A 17,708-nucleotide genomic window follows, 5' to 3' on the forward strand; every position below is an offset into this window, starting at 1 on the left:
ACACACTTATTAAAATGAAAAAGAAATTAAAGTTAATTGCATCATCCACAGGCAATAGGTGGTACATTGCAAAATGTTTATTCATCCATTCCCTGCTTCCCTCTACACATGAAGCAATGGACATGAATCACGGCTTTGATAACGTCAACCAAATCGGACATCTGCGGCTGCATTAAACACGATCCTCCCAAGTGTCCATGTTACTGAGCACTACAGCACGACTTGGCTTCACAACGTGCCAGCCATGAAATCTGACCTTTCCAGAACATACACAGTAATCTTGATCTAATTACAATAACCTGTTAATAACTTGCAGAAAGGCTTGTAGAAAGCTTGCAAATGTAGTGCAGGTGCACTGCTGTGCTTAGATGAGGTGGAGAGCAGGTGACATTGGTACTGCTATATGAGCTGAGTCACAGTCTATGTGCGTGTGTACATTACTAAGGCAAAGAACATCTGACTCAGCAGCAGTGAGGCAAGAGGAGGGACAGAGATAATATTATTTCTCACATCATCGTACTGCTGGCAGCCGTCTGCCCGTGCCTCCCAGAAGTGCACGATAATTATCAACATGTTTGTCTTTCATTACCTAACCAGCAAGGACAAAAGAGAGAGCGAGTGAAAGCAGGATGGGAAAAAAATGTGAGTTTAAAATGAAAGATAAGGGCAAAGAATGAGACAAAGATGAAAGAGAATAAAGAAAAGGGCGTGTAGGAGGCATTTAGAGAGTCATCAATAACCACAGTTTCTCAAAAATAGGACATTTCACTTTAATAATACAGTATACTGAACATTACATTATGGCTGTTTCTGACTGGAGGGCTACTGAATGCATGTCCGCTTATTATATACGCATTGTAGACACGTGTATTGCCCCTCAGATTGTACATAGTAAGACAAATTGAGTGATTTCTACTTGTTCACAAACAGAGGAATAGGGCATAAATGGTGTAGCAGCAGTAGGACTATTGAATGTTACCAATATACAAATATAGATTACACAGAATATGAACTATAGCTTAGAGAGTCATCTAAGTCATCTCTTTCAAAGGCGAAATTCACACAAAATATCGGAAGGCAGACGAAATCTCCTGTACATGATTCAAGGTGCACGCTAACACTGAAGAGAACTGGTACATTCATGTATACTATATGTAGTGTGTATTTTTACGTATTATATTTCCATTACAATTACTAGCAGTAAATTTAACTTTACAGTGAGTGTGGTAGTCGGTATATGTATGCATGTGTGTGTGTGTGTGTGTGTATATATATATACACACACATATACACACATACATATACATATACATATATAAACTACAGTAGGTATAATATGATGTCTGGAATAAATTACCTAGCTATTACAGTCATTTCAGTTGAGACAAACATTTAGCCAAGCAGAAGACAGGACGGTGGCTCTTCAGACAGCAGATAACAGATTTGACATAATACAGCACAAATGGAACAATTACCCATAACCATAGTGTGAAGCGAACTATAAGCCAGGGATCTTTTTCTATTTACATTATTGCATATGTATAACTATCTTCATCATATTATTGCAAAATATCCCTTGGTTAAGTCATGGATTTCAGTCAGATATGCTACATGATGGGACTTCAAGGTAGTTAAGTGACTGCGGTAAACATATGGATATCATGTCAACCACTGTCTGTTACCTTCACCTAAATGTACAGTATATATGTATATATTCACAACTTCTCCCAGATAATATCAAACTTACAGACCTGAGCATTCACAGATGGCTATGATCAATGTGTGATTCTAAACAAAATACTGAATTATATCTCCTCTGATATTAATATTCTCACAGTTAACGTGATATGTGACATAAAATACCCCAAAGCAACATTAAAAAGCTAGATATAAAAGGCAACTCAATATAAAAATAAATATATTATATTTTGGATACCCTATAGTCAGTGCAGAATGCCACAGATTTTTAAACTAAGAAAGAAACATCTCAGATGGTTTATATCAGTGCTGAGATTTGATTGATTTAACAGATGTGCCGCTGTGCTACAGGGCTGTATTTTTTATTATTATTATTATTCTTGCCCCTTTGTTCGAACTAAACACAGACCTTCACATAGATGCATGCTGGGGCAGAGAATGTGTCCATAGCAGGCCACCCAGGCTGATGCTTTAAGACAGATTAACAGAACACAAAACAACAAAGGCACCATTACATTTTTTTTTATAAATGAACCACGTAAGGCTACAATATTATTACTAAGACTTACATAACAACTGAATATAATGATATAAACATGTAAAATAAAGTTTAATTCTTCTCTTAGTATCAATAAAGAAAAGCTTATGATCACCTGTTATGTATGAGAGAGAGAGAGAGAGAGAGAGAGAGAGAAAGATATCAAATTACAAAAAGACAGAGGTAGAAACATGGGAAATTTCAAAATAATGTAAGTAAGTAAGTAAGTAAAGTAAGACAGAAAGTAGTGTGTGTCTGTGAAAGAGTTTGTTTTGTATGTGTGTGAGTGTTTGTGTGTTTGCTGCAATCAGCAGTGGAATATAGCCAGGTCTCTTTACTATTGACATTCCCCTCACTGCCTGGCCTGAGGGAAAGTCTCATTTATTCCCAAAGGAAAGCGCCAGACAAAAAGCAAATCAAACAAACACAATAAGACTCATTGATACAGTCCTGGAGGCCATGTGATGGGCTTATGGAGGCTGAGAATAAATCAAGCCTGTCACGCAGATCCTTATCATTCTATGCTCAGACCACACAGACGCCCATCTATCCATTCAGCACATCTCAATACCAGTCTCTCTGTCAGTCACAGCTCATGGATATGCGGGACAGATGGGACACGTCCTAATGATTGAATGTCCTGCAACCTAATTTAGGACATTGTTTTTTTTTTTTGTTTTTTTCTTTTTTGCAAAGTGTTGGGTTTTCTTAAAAAATGACATTCCCTTTGTTACTTGAACGTCAATAAAACTGTGAATTCCAGCTTCCAGATCAGTCAAACACAGTCATATGAGCGAAGTCTTTCCAACCAGTGACATTTTTTCACAGGTAAATGTCTTGTGGGGTGATGGATCTATTAGCTCTATTATAAGATTCTGAGTAGTAGCATGGACTAGCACAACAATCCAATCCACTTCAATGCAACAAGCCTTTCCTGTGACTCCACTAGTTGCTTGTGCCACTATGCATGATTTGCTGTCAAAGCCATTGCAGCATGATGCTTCAGGGGCTTAGCGATGAGAATCTGGAGACACACGGTATACACACACCAATACTGGGACACGGATACCGAGCTGAATACATGCATCTAATACTGCACTAAATGTGTAGAGGTGAGTGGCAGGGAGGCAGGAGTTTCCACTACTCTCATTGAGATGACTCCTGCTCTACGACTCCACGATAAAGACACCGTCTCGAAAGATGGATGAAGATACAGTGCTTGTAACCAGGGAAGGAAGGACTCCTCATTTCATTATACTCTTATGGACTCGCATCTGAAATAAAAGCAGAACGAGGTATAAAAATACTGGCATGCCAAAGGTGTAATGAATTAGTGCAGCAGTGGCATTACAAAAGTAGGACACGTGTACCTGCAGCTCTGCTGGTTGAGTCTCTTGCCTCTCTTGGTGCAGCTCACCTCCCTCAGACTGCATGTACACTCACACGTCGGTGGCTGTGATGTCATTCTGAGCATGGGGCAGGGTGGGCATTGCTCTTCAGCGGGGGGAGAAGGGCAGATGCTAGTCGGGAGAGCAGGAGGTGCAGGTGTAGTAGGTGCTGGAGTCCTATTAGGACAGACCAAGACTTGGTAAATATGCTGTTTTAAAATAGTATAAATAGCATTATAAAACAGATAGTTCAAAGCCATTGTAATATACTTGATATATACATATTTGCAACCACATTACAGTAATTGAATTTTGTATTAATGTACCAGGTTTTAAACCAATAAAGCCATTATACAATTAGTTACTATTAGAAACGTTTTGTTACTGGTTTGGAGGGAAATTTACGGCTGTGACTAACCACCAAAGTGAATTATCTCTACAAATGTATTGGCACCTGAACTATGAGGATGAGTGTCAACATCGTTGCTTGCACAGCAGTGCTCAGAATCTTCAGCTAACCAGTTTAACAAAAAGCAAAAATGATCAACTCATGTACGATCAATGGAAAGGTTCACATTAATATACAGTAAACAATAATTCTAAACAATAAACAATAATTCCCTAAACTATTGTTCTGTCCATAGCATACTCTTATCTTTGTGCATTATGTTGCTTAGCAACCAAAGCTTGTTAACAGGCAGCAGCAGAAGAATTGTTTATTGAGAAAAAATTACGCTGTGAACACTGTATTTTATGATCTGTTTATATCACTGTTTTACAAAAGCAATAAGCCACTTGAGGCCATGCTTTACTGTTATTTTGTCAAGGGTAAGGTGGTTTTAGGAACTCTGCTTCGTGTCATGCTAAAATCTCTCTAACGCACGTCCTCTCATGGCTTTTTTGTCTAATACTGATGCATTATAGACTGTTAAAAATACGTTCCGCCTATATGTGAGTCTGAATCTCTCCTTATCCTTTCATGCTCAGCCCACAGTCCCCCAGGGATGCAACACTTAGGATGCTAAAAGAGTGCACTGAGGCTGTGTAGTATTCTATTAATAATGCGTTTTAACGTATAATGCTTTTAATAATGCCTTGCAACTGCCACTTTCACTCAGTTAGCCAAAAAAGTGAGAGGAGTAAATCTATAGCTGAGTGAGATAATTAAGGAGGAAATCAGTCTTTGCATGAGTGGATGTGTTTAAGGAGTCTGGAAGCAACATTGGGGGATAGGGAGGGGGCTTTCTGGCCCACAAATTATCCTAATTTCACACCTGCCACTGACTCTATCCATGGACGGGTGAATGATGGATAGCAGAGAGGGAGAGGCAATCCAAATGAAAATGCCCTCTGCTTGCCCTTTCCATGCATATGACAGAGGAATAAAAAGGAGGAGTAGAAAATCTTTGAAATTAATTCTTTAGAACCGAATTAATTAGTATCTGTGTGTATACGTGCAGTCCAGCATGTATCAACATAGTGTTGGAGCTATGTTGTAATAAATAAAACCTTACTTAAATCCTGGCAGCAGGTTAGAGCATTGGTCAAACATAAAGTTGTGAAATCTAAGATGAATCCTGTGGTATGACTGGTGTAAACGATGCATTTTAAAATGTCACACGGAATTGAAATAAAAACAAAGAAACTTACGTCAGTTTTATCCTGACATGTTTCTTTCGCTTTGGTTTTCCCCTCTCCCTTTTCCTCCCTTTCCTCCTTGGCCGTGAGTCTTGCCTGTAAGTCAGGGACAGAGATTGATAAGTTAGTGTAAAGGTCCATGCGACAACAAAGACACTACCCTGTGCTAAATGGTATCACGGTCATTGCTACAAACAGGCCTGATGCATCACAGTGACAGATTTAAGTATCACGTGACTTCCTTTCTTAATTCTTGCGATTTCCCGTTTTCTTTTCGGGAGTTCTTGAGGGGCCAGTGGCCTAATTAAGCAACAAAATGAATGGTCTGTTTCTCAACTCAGGAGGAGTTCTGGGTTCTGACTTGCATCCAGCTTTGTAGACACAGGCCAGCTGGACACACACTCACACACGCACGCCCAACAGAAATTCAGAAAAGTGAAGCCCGTACTCACTTTTGCCACGTTAACTTTGTCAAGTCAAATATATAACAGCTATAGCTATTTTAAGTAATGTTTTTCTTTATAATATTTTGCACAGATAGCATTAGAAATATAACTCTTTGGGAAAAAAAAGCAGAAGTGGACATCAAAGATGTTGTGTAATTCCAACAATTTGTTTCTTTCTGAGTTTTCCCAAACGGAAGTGGCATAGGGAATTGAGAAAGAGTGTTATACTACTGTAGGATTGTGCAACTCACACAATGAATGTGACACTTTTATTTCTGTCCTTTCATTACAGTACAGTATTACTCTGGTGTAGTTGGCCAGAGTGCATGTGCTGAAATGAGAAATGAGATTGGACCAGGCTGGTCTGAATGTAGGGTGCTTTTGCTCACTACATTTGCGGAGCATGCAGTTCCTTTTTGCAGTCAGCATCATTGAGTCACCGATAGGGAGAGGTCACACACAGAAAAAGAGGGAATACATAAATGGTAAATGGCTAATGTTACGTAATGACCTATATACACAAGACTCTGTGCAAACACGCATGCACATGCTCACGTAGACACATCATTTACCTGGTTGGCTCTGTATGAAGAGTTGCTTTTGGCCTGGGAAAAAAAAAACAACAATGAGAAATTAATATGAGGAGATAAGACAACTCCTTACACTCCTAAGACTAGGGTTTAGGAGTTACTGAAAGGTTGGCTTATGTGATTACTAAAAGGTTGCCTTAGGTGATTAAACCCTAGCACTGTACATATACTGGTAAAAAGTATATTAGATTGTGTTGAGAAACTTCGGGGAAGTTAATAGTGCGTTTGATGGCTTCAGCATGGTGAGTATTCGTGAAGCCTCATTTTCCAACTGAAGAAAAGCATGAGGACTAAATGTAAATGATCTTTCTGAAGGCTCAGCTCTGCTCGCTCAGCTGACCCTAATCCTAAACCCTGAGCCCTGAAAGAGATTTTAATGTGAATTGTACAAAGTGACCCAAAAAAGACCCAATACACAGAGCTCGGCAGGATGCCAGAAAAAGGGGGCTTTTGGGGCTACTCATTTTTTTTCTCCTGACATTATGCAAAATGGCGTCTATCGGGACAGAAGGTATTTATGCATGTGATGGAGTCAGAGGGAAAGAGTTCACCATGTGACCACGGTGAACTCTGCTTTGTTATTCAAAACCTATTCATGCATTTTTGCTTGATAATCCAGTATGTGAAATTACACATGGCATCACGGAATATGTTTTGCAATCCACCTTTTATTAAGCCACTAAAAACAATATTTATACCAAACACTGAATCAAATTTATTGCATTGTGCGCGTTTAGGCCCGTGTCTCAGTCAGATATAATGTATGTATGTTCAAACATGTGGCTCACCTGCATTCACACTGGCTGTGTTCTACAAAGGGCAACTGCACCAGTTCGTGCTTCATGTATGTAGTTTTCATAAGCTGTGGAGAGTTCAAGAATCAGTATTAGGACACACAGAGACATGCACACACCCACCCACAGACACAAAGCTCTGCATAATAATGACTCCATCATTTATACTTCAATCTCTCAAAACAGTACGTGACTGGAGTCCAATCCAGCAATATCCATTACACAGTAGACTCTGTCCTAAATATGCATGAATGCCTCATACTGTGTATGAGTGTACATGTCTGTTTTCAAACACACTTTTGTTTCCAGCATATTGAGTGAGATATTGAGATCTCACTTTGGGTGGGGACAGGTGGTGTGTGGGTGCCTGTAACATAACACCCTGTCTATTTTATCTACACATTTATAGCATTAGTATACAATATATATTATTATTATGTAATATTTATATTATGTTATATTTATATTAAGTGCCTAATGCCTATCTGTGTTTTCAAGTGTCTAGGCTTCAAGTCATTTTCAAGGTCTCGTAAGTATAGACAACTTACTATGCATTGTGAGCTTAAAAATATTTTTATTGTGTGTGTAATTCTGATGTACTCTGAACATTCTGTATTAACATTTCTGATTAATCTTCAAGAAATGGGTTCAAGTTAAATAATCTAAAATTAGAAAATTAGAAGAGAAATAGGTATAAGTAAAATGAGAAAAAAAAATAGATCTAACTGGACCACTCTAATTAGACAACATATATTTGCCTTAGAGTTAATACTGACACTGTTAGAGAAATATAGGATTACAGTAACTGCTTCAACAAACAAGTGAACTTGCTTTTAATAAAGCGCTTATTTAGAGTCCCATTAGATTCTGAGTGTGGACAATACAGATTTAGTTATCTGACGTAACAATTGTTTAAATTTATTATTATTTTGTTACCAGTTAAACTGTAAAAAAAACCCTCTGTGTCTTTGATATATAAAATATCAAATAAAAAAAAATCTATATATAGAGTGAAGGATGTGAGGCCCACAAATTATATATATATATATATATATATATATATATATATATATATATATATGTGTGTGTGTGTGTGTGTGTGTGTGTGTGTGTGTGTGTGTGTGTTTGATAGTCAGAGTGGCATGTATGTGTGTGTGCATGTGTTTGATAGTCAGTCAGATAGTCAGTGTTTGATAGTCAGTCAGAGTGGCGTGTATATGTGTGTGTCTGATAGTCAGTCAGAGTGGCTAATGGTGTGTGTGTGGTGTACCTCCATGGTGAGCGTATCCGTGTGTAAGGGCACGCATTCAAGAGCCTCATCACCACAGCAGCCACCACAACGCCTCACTGACACACACGATGGCAGGAAGAGGTGATGTGTCTCCCATGGGAACTCCTGCCACACCTCCACCAACGTCTCTCTGGGCTGGCAGCCGCTCCTCTGATACACATCCATCCATCTAACCACTGACAGGAGGAGAGGAACATGTGGTCAGTGTAGTCAGACAGTGAAACATGACTAAGTTAAAAGTGTGTCTTAACTGGGCGATGATTAAGTTCAAGGCTGATATTGCCCTTTATGTTTTATTGTGATCGATTTAAAAAAAAGAATTTTTAATAAGAACAGTATATAGATGGTGAAAAGAATGCCTGTTACAAGTTCACTATTCTTGCTCAGAACAGTACACATGAAAGAAGCAACTCTCAAATCTCACCACACAAATCACATAATTTTCTAAATGAGGTCGAGTACCTTGTCCTGATCCATGACTCTGTGTGGGCTGCCATTGAGCTAGCTGGAGGAGAAGACACACATCCAGTCAGACATAACATACAATAAGTACAGACAGCAACAATAACAGGAATCTAAAATGCATGTCCAACAGTTAAACGAAAATTTATTTTATACCAATATATTAGCCAGGAACTAATAATAATAATAATAATAATAATAATAATAATAATGCAAAGAACAGTAAAAATAAGGCAAATAACCAAAGCTAGGAAAAGCTAAAGCTAAAGTGTGATTTTTAATCTGTGATGGTACTGGACAAATGTTTAATCATAATGTGTTTCACAAGAAAAGCCTATTTTACCATCAATAATATATCAGAACCTCTAGGTCCACTGATGTATTGGTTAATAAAACAAAAAAAAAATTGTGATGATGCAATTAAAAGCACACTCATTTTTTGTTGTTAGCAACAAAAGGCAGAAACCACACACTGCCTGATCGATCCGAGAAATGCCAGCTCATACCTCATACGTCAATTTGATTACCCAATTCTCAATTCAAGAAAAATTAATCAGAGTACGAATGCCAAGAATGGTGACAGAACTGTGACTCGATACAGAAGGCAAGATTACATCAGTCATGATTTCAATATAAAATCCATTCAAATAGATTTCAATCTGAGAGTGTGTTGCATTGATCCCATGCATTAGTGTGAGGTAAGATAAGAACAGGAAGTTAGTGTATGTTCACATGAACACGCCCCTCAGTACTGCTGGATCCACACTCTGGTACAAGGTCACAGGTAGATGAGAGCAGACTTTGTACTACAAAACACATACACAGAACTGCATACACATTAAAGTGCAGTTTGCCTTTGCCCGAGTTGGGGGATGTTTTTGAGTAAATGAATGTGCATCTAATTCTCATGAATGTCTAACAATCCTGTGATGAAAAAAAGTGGTGCTGTAAAGTATAATGGATATAAAAAGTCTACATAGCAGGTCTTTGATGTAAAAAAAAATGAAACAAAGATAAATCATATCAGAACATTTCCACCTTTAATCTAAAAATTACAACCTGTACAATGCTATTGAAATCCAAACTAACACATTTCAGAGAAAAAAAGATAAAAGTAAAAAACTTAGAATAACAACATAACTGCGTAAGTGTGCACACCCCTGAACTAATATTTGAAGCACCCTTTGATTTTATTACACTTGGTACTTGGAGCTGTTTGGATAAGAGTCTATCAGCTTGGCACATCTTGACTTGAGAATATTTTCCTACTCTTCTTTGCAAAAACATTCCAGATCTGTCAAATAGCGAGGGCATCTTCCTGTGCACAGCACTCTTCAGGTCACCCCACGGATTTTCTGTAGGAGTCAGGTCTGGGCTCTGGCTGGGCCATTTCAAAACATTCATCTTTTTTTTTTTTTTGCTGAAGCTATTGTTTTGTTGATTTGGATGTGTGCTTTGGATCACTCTCTTGCTGAAAGGTGAAAGTCTAGCAGACGCCAGAAGATTCTGTGCAAAAACTGACTGGTACTTGGAGCTATTCATGATTTCCTCCACCTTCAATAAAGCCCCAGTTCCAGCTGAAGAAAAGCAGCCCCAAAGCATGATGCTGCCACCACCATGCTTCACTGTGGGTATGGTGTTCTTTTCCTGGTGTGCTGTGTTGTTTTTGCGCCAAACATACCTTTTACTATTATGGCCAAAAAGTTCTTGGTCTCATCAGACCATAACATATTTTTCCACATGGTTTTGGGAGACTGGATATATGGTTTTGCAAAGTTTAGCTGGGCTTGGATGTTCTTTTTGTCAGAAAAGGCTTACGTCTTGCCACCCAGATGAAGAATATGGGAGATAGCTGTCACACATAGGGAGGAACCAGTACTTGCCAGAAAGAGCAGCAGCTCCTTTAATGTTGCTGTAGGCCTCTTCACAGCCTCTGTGACCAAGAAGATGTCAGAAAAATCCTACAAGAACAGCTAAGATTTATTTGGAGTTAATCAGAGGCACTACAATTGAAGACAGGTGTGTAGCAACTGCTTTTTCACATGAGCTTGATGATTGGTTGATTCTGAACACGGCCACATACCCAATTATAAAAGTGTGTGCGCACTTACGCAATTAGATTATTGTAAGTCTTTTATTTTTATCCTTTTTTTCTGAAATGTGTCAGTTTGGTTTTCAATGGCATTGTATCGTTTGTAATATTTACATTAAAGGTGGAAATGTTCTGATATGATTTATCTTTGTTTCATTTTTTTATATCACAAAAACCTGCTGTTTTAGCAGGGGTGTGTAGACTTTTTATAGCCATTGTACATGGATGTTCGTTCATACAGAAGTATACACGCATATATGTATTCATTCAAATATGTAACAATTTCTCTATGAACTTATGGTGATAATTACGTGAATGCTGAGGTGCAGCAATCAAATGTCAAAGTACTGAAATTTGGTGCAAACTGGTTCAGTGTGGTACAGGGTTGAATCTGGGAAGGTACAAGAAGGCATCCGTGTTGCAATGAGATTAAAATATCGGTCAATTTCTCATCTCATTTTTTGCCTTAGAGTCATTGTGAATTGCGGCTGCCAAGCCTAGGATTGGCAGAATGGCTGGCACGTCCACACACTCCCACCCATATACACAAAGAAAGATCGTCTCAGTCCTGCCAGCTCATGCAGCAGCAGTTCAGTTTGGCAATGTCGCCTCTCTAACACTCTTTGATCCCCAGCACTTCGTCTCAGGGCCTGCAGCTCTCTCTGAGCGCCTCCACCCGCAGTTTGTCTGCCAGCCCTTCCCATCCTCAAACAGACATGCGGACGTGCCAGTGAAAGACCTTGAAACACCAAACACTCCTTCTGCACTATTCTCCCCATTTAGTTCACGGCAGGCATGTAAATATCTCAATAGCTAATGGGACCGCTGCATAAAAGAAAAAGTCAAGCATGGATAGTGGATGACATCACCATGTCCCCACTTGGTGATAACAGTGTGATTAACTCTTACATCATTAACCTGATTCACTGGATGTCATCATCATCGTCAACAACAACAACAACAACAACAACAGAGGTGTAAACAGAGTTCATTAGCTGAAAGGTTATGTCAGGGTCAGAGCACTACAGAACCTATCCACTACACAGGGTTTAGTAGATGGCTATTTTGGAGTTGAATTCATTAAGGATCTCAGTCTGATGGCTAATAATAGTCAATCCGAATGCAAAGTCACATGCAGTTAAGAATAAAGAAACAGCTGGAGAAAGAATAAAGCCAAATTAGTCAGAATGAAGACTGTGAAAGCTCGACCTCTAAATTCATTCTGCAGTGGCACTGGATGCTGCCATAAAGCACGACACCCATTTCACGTAGGCTGACAGAGTACCCAGGATCACACCGTGTCTTCTAGTTAGGCAGCACTGACGCACAGCCACGCACGAAGCAACACACACAAACCTTTCGGCTCTAATTTCACCTCCTCAGCGCGCACGTACCAAAGCACAACCACGCTTTTAGCCTCGGAAAGCAGCGTTCACTCAGCGGTGTGGAGTGAAGGCGTCCAGTGGGAGCGTTTACTCTGTCCTGGCCAGGGGGCTGAATGTCTTACTGCGAGCTAGTGCGCAAATTTGCGCGCGACATGCTCGTTTTAAAATGCACAACCTTTGAGATGGCAAACGCCAATGACCGTGAGGTTATCCAAACACATCCTCATCATCATCATAAAGGATCTTTAAAAAAAAAAAAAAGTATTCAGCATTAACTCAAGGCAGTGAAATCCAAACAGAGGGAAGAGTTGAATAGATTTTACTTTGATGTCAAGTGATTTGAGTAAGGCAATGAGGAGTGAGGTTTAAAGATGATATCAGATATCAGATAGTGTGAGTGGTAGAAGCAGCAGGAGCACTGATAGATAACCAGGAGCCTGTACTAAAGTTTACAGCTGAAGCGCAGGCATTGTTAGGGCTCTTACCGGTGCCTTGGCACAGTGTGTTGGCATTCTGGCGAGTGAGACGAACTGAAACATGCCCAGAATAACTTGTAGCGTTGTGCCCATTGTTGCTGTTTGCCAAGTAAGTCCAAAATAGTTCTCGAAATTATATAGCTGGATCCTCGGTTCCTTGATTGCAGTCCTGGTTACTTTTCTCCTTTCTCAATTTTATAATGAGTCCCTGAAAGCGAGACCATGTTAATGTACTATGCAAGACTTCAAAAACCGGGGGGATCATTACAAAATCCCAAAAAAAAAAAACACACAACTGTGATCAGTTTCACACTGAGGTCGCTCGGACCCTCAACCCCTTACCCGCGTACATTAAGCGGGAGCGACACGCGGGCGTCCCTCGGCTCTTTGTGACAGAAACAAGTCGACCTCCAGTCAGTAATCACACGCAATCCAAATGAACGTCCAGTCCCTCTGCACACTGAGGAGGTCGCGTGCGCCGTTATAAATCCACAGATTTTCCGCAATTACCGGCTATTGCAAAGAGAAGACACAGCCTAGAGATAGAAATCCCTCTACAAGAACCCTCAGAGATATAGGCCACTGGGTAGTGTTATTATTAGGTTGCTATAAGGGATATATTCTAGCTTACTGTAAGACCCCTGTGTGTGCTATTCCAAGGTGAAAAAATACATCCAGAGTGGTTAAATCCTTCCAGGCGGTGAGGACGGGCTCCATGCCTCTAACACGCGTGCTGGCTTGGAAGAGCCGCTTCCCGTGACGCATCTCGCGGGAGCTCTGCTGTGTGTCCTGAGTGAAATCGCGCCCAGCGCCACGCCGCTCTTCTCCTGTCATACGATGACGTTTCTCCGGGGGCACACCACGTTTTTATTACGCTCTATAAAATAAGTGATAAGGTCGCGAAGAGATGCAATAACAAATCGGATGAAAATGTGAGCAGACAGGCCTACTGGCTCTGTGGATCTGGTCGCGTGCCTCCTTGTTTGCCCTTCAGCAGCTGAACTAGAAACGCGCGCGCTGCAACTCGAGGCTGTCTGTCACGTTGCGAACTTTTTTTTTTTTTTTTTTTTTTTCCCTCTCCCCTCAGAGCATAGACCTTGCTCGCAAACCGGTGCAGGTGTAATGCCCTCTCCCGTCAGCATACGCCTCAGCAATAATTAACTCCCACTCTGTCGGTTCAGTTTGAAGACTTTTATTTGTCTAGTTTGCTTTTCAAGTGAGAATTGCCTTATAAAATCGTGCCTCTTACAGCAGGATGCACACGCAGGGTAATAAAATACAGCTTCTCTCAATATCTCGGTTCTTTTTTTTGTTTTTAAATTCAACATAACTGATCTGTAGGTTTATGCATTTACCACCATAACCCACAAGTGCTTAACGCGACCCCTCCCATTTCCTTTGCATGTGAAGACCCCCGACGTCACTAGTAAATGTGTTTGGGTTATATAGAGCACAAACCTCATGGGGGATCACTGAATGCGGGCTGTTATCTCCTCTAGAACTGAGTGACAACACAGCATACTGCCACAATACCCCCTAAAGGCCCTCTCAATGCAAACAGACAAGGATTGATATCCTATGCTTAACATCAGTGTCAGTGGAAATGTCTTGTCTTGGAGTGGAAATGAAAAGCTTGTCAGTGTTTCAACAGACTCATGACTAAAGGTGTCAAAACAGCCTTGCGGCCATAGACATTACATAGGCCCGTGTAATGACCAACACAAAAATACCCCTCAAAATCCCATCCCCATCTCCTGACTCATTCCTGAGAGGCGTTATCTCTGAGATCAGTCTGAGAAAAGAGCTGCACCTGCATATGGGCCTGTGCACCTTATCAGCCTATCAGATCTGAGCATGGCCTAGCTGAGGAGCTCCGAAGGCAAAAAAGGCCCACAATGTCAACATCTGCCCAGGAACGTTCCCAAACACATCTCCTACATGAGGTGCTTCAGCTGAAATAAGTTCTCAAAAGTGACAGGTAAAGGTAGAGGCTGATTATTCTCTAAAAATAAAACCAAGGGTATGGTATGATTTTGTAGAGTTGGCACACCTCAATCAAATGAGCTGAGATATGATTCAGCATTTGTAATGTTGAAATCAGACATCACGCTACAGAGATAACCATGCCAACTACTAAACACATTTATATCTTTTGGGAATTTAGCTGTTGCATTTTTCCAGGCTTTTGGCCCATTTCTCCCAGGTATGACACACACCTTAAATATTCATTGCTCCAATTTGGAAAAGAAATTTGGAGTGATAAGTTATTGCCCTTAGTCATGCTCCTGTAAAAATCTGGTCCAAATGCTTAGCAGCAGAGATTCCTGTTTTGGTATTGTACCTGCTAAGTTGTTACATTGCACAAGCATAGTTAATATAAATATAATTAGCTTCTGTTTAATGACTTGCTACTGGTAAGCTTGAACACATAGCTCTGCCTTGCTGGCTGAAATTCTGTGGTTCACTCAGTAGGTGTGGCTCATGGTCAGCTGATTTGTCATTATAAATTCCACTTACCACAAGACATTAGACATGGACAAAAAGTCAGAAGCAAAGGACAAACAACAACAAAACGAGGGATTCTTAATTAATGATTAATTAAAAAAAAAATATATATATATATAAATATTAATTTAAAAAATATCTTTAAAAATGTATTTTTTTCTTGAAAATTAAAAATTATTTATATTTTCAAAATGTATTTTTTTCTTGAAAATTAAAAATTATTTATATTTTCAAAATGTATTTTTTAATTTTGATACTTAATATTTTGCTTGTTTCTTTCATAATTCTTTTTAATACTTCTGGCACAGAATTCTCTATATATTTTGTCCTCTTGATCAATATTTGGAGCTATTTCAAGCATATCAGAGTATCTGATAGGCTTTAAACATGTCACACAAGTATGTATTTGTAATATTAAGTTACAAACAGTAAGAATGTCACTTGATGGCACTGGGTACTCTCTTAAACATTAGAGTATATAGACTAGTTTGCATCACCATTTGTATAAACCTTAATATAAAATTCATGTTTAAAATGACATCAAATTAAAACTGGTGAAATAGTACATACTATGGTGTAAAATATTGGGAGGGCACTCTGATATGTTAGCATATTCTTTAGATGAAACCAATGGGTAAAGAACAAGAAATGATCAACATTTAAGAAATTGTAAGCACACGAGTCTTAGTTCATAATTTGGCAAAAAAAAATAATCTGGCATTTACTCGATTGAAAAGCTGCAGCAGTCCTCACTGTAAAAACAAAAATGGTTTTGTTTTTATCTTTTTGCAAAACTATTTTGTCATTTTCACTTTTTCTGCACCCAGCTGAAATATTGGTTTTAAAAGGCCCTGTCTGTGCGCCTGTACAGAGGAGAATTTTCTTTTTGCCTACGTACACATTCCAAAGTTGATTTTTCCTTTCTCAACAATCATTTCAAATCAGATTTGAGCCACAATACAAGACTGAAATAGCCCATCAGATTTTTGGCCTCAATGTGGTACATACCTGATTATTTCTGAGCAGTGTAAATGCAAAACTAATCTTTTCAATCAAATCTGGGCCACTTTCATATGTTGTCCAAGATCAGATACCAGTCTGATAGTTAACCATGCAAACCAAATGAAAATGCTCAGACTGGAATTCACATGCCTTTTTTTTTTTTTTTTTTTTTTTTTAATACATCACACTTATACTGCACTTGCGCAGATCACTGCTGGCTCTTCTCCCACATCCACACATCTCTTGGCACCGAAGTACCAGTAATAGCTACAAAAGCAGCAAAAGCCAGGCATCTGGTCTTTTCTTGCCTTCTCGTCCTAATCATGAACATCTGATGAGCAATCTAGCTGCTTTCATTGTTTCAGTGGTCATGTCATTTTAAGCATTCATTAAAGCAAGAAAAAGGCATGTTACACAAAAGTAGAAAGAACAAACATGATGTGGGAAATTTAACACAACACTAAACAGTCAAAAGCAAAAAGACCTGGAAACAAAACAGTCCTTTTTTCGCCTCATTGGATTTTGTCTCTTTCTTCTTGTTGCCAATTCTCACCCCATTATAAGTGTTGCAACTACCAGTCTGGAAGGATGACAGCTATTATATGCTTCCACCAGGACACAAAATCTTTTCAGACTGCCCTGTTCGGAATAAATAAGCTCAGGCTGGTGTCACTCTTGACAGGGGTGAGAGGAAGGATCTACCAGAGAGTAGGGCCAATTATGCTCTATCAGTCTCCCAGACACGGACTGCTATGACACAACCAGGGTTTAAACTCAACAGCTCCTGCTAATGAGACAAGAGCTTTGCCAATGTGCAACTGCGGGAGCCCTATAAGAAAATAAGTTTAAATAATGGGTGCTTGCCCTTCATATTTTTAATGCTGATTATGTGTAGGCTGTAGTGAAATAAAAAAAAGAAAAGAAAAGAAAAATACAAGATTTTAACCGTGCTAATGAAATTACAGGAACTGGAGTAATTCAGCACAGAGGACAGAATGATACAAAAACATTACATCATTTAATATCAGTATAATGTTTAATTATTCATAACTGCAAGAAAAAATGTCTGAGAGAAACATTACACCACTTACAGCAACAGTCAAACCCCAGTGAGTTAACGGGTTCACGCAAGATTCTATTGATTTCACAGCATTCCTTACAATCGTGAACGGTGGGAAACACCTGGAGATGACAGTCTCCTTATTTTATACAGCTGCTGAAGACACCATAACAGAGAACATGTCTATAATTATACAATGAATGGAGATGGCATGCACATAAAGAGGCCAAAACAAATGGCAAATTCACCAATCAGAAAATGGTTATGAAACACTAAACCCAAAATATCCACCCCAATATATTCAGCTATATTTTAATTTTTGGGTGTTGTTCAGATAAGTTTA

General features: G+C 39.2%; 1 protein-coding gene across 6 annotated transcripts; it reads right to left on the minus strand.

The window, feature by feature from the left end:
* Nucleotides 1–1,164: 1,164 nt before the first annotated feature.
* On the minus strand, nt 1,165–13,885 carry vegfba (vascular endothelial growth factor Ba). 6 transcript variants are annotated; one of them, XM_053235415.1, is made up of 9 exons: nt 13,149–13,864; nt 12,808–13,006; nt 8,846–8,888; nt 8,363–8,559; nt 7,087–7,160; nt 6,281–6,313; nt 5,275–5,358; nt 3,607–3,801; nt 1,165–3,510 (listed from the first exon to the last, which is right to left on the minus strand). In XM_053235415.1, exons 2-9 carry the CDS (start codon nt 12,889–12,891, stop codon nt 3,489–3,491), a joined length of 732 nt encoding a protein of 243 aa, XP_053091390.1. In that variant the 5' UTR covers nt 12,892–13,006; nt 13,149–13,864; the 3' UTR covers nt 1,165–3,488. The 6 variants fall into 6 exon arrangements, with proteins under 6 accessions (XP_053091390.1, XP_026773468.1, XP_034161752.1 ...); XM_026917667.3 differs by having other exon boundaries at nt 13,141–13,864; XM_034305861.2 differs by lacking the exon at nt 12,808–13,006 and having other exon boundaries at nt 13,430–13,864.
* Between the last annotated feature and the right edge of the window lie 3,823 nt (nt 13,886–17,708).

The sequence above is a fragment of the Pangasianodon hypophthalmus genome, chromosome 7, assembly GCF_027358585.1.
Source record: "Pangasianodon hypophthalmus isolate fPanHyp1 chromosome 7, fPanHyp1.pri, whole genome shotgun sequence".
In the NCBI taxonomy this organism is placed as follows: domain Eukaryota; kingdom Metazoa; phylum Chordata; class Actinopteri; order Siluriformes; family Pangasiidae; genus Pangasianodon; species Pangasianodon hypophthalmus.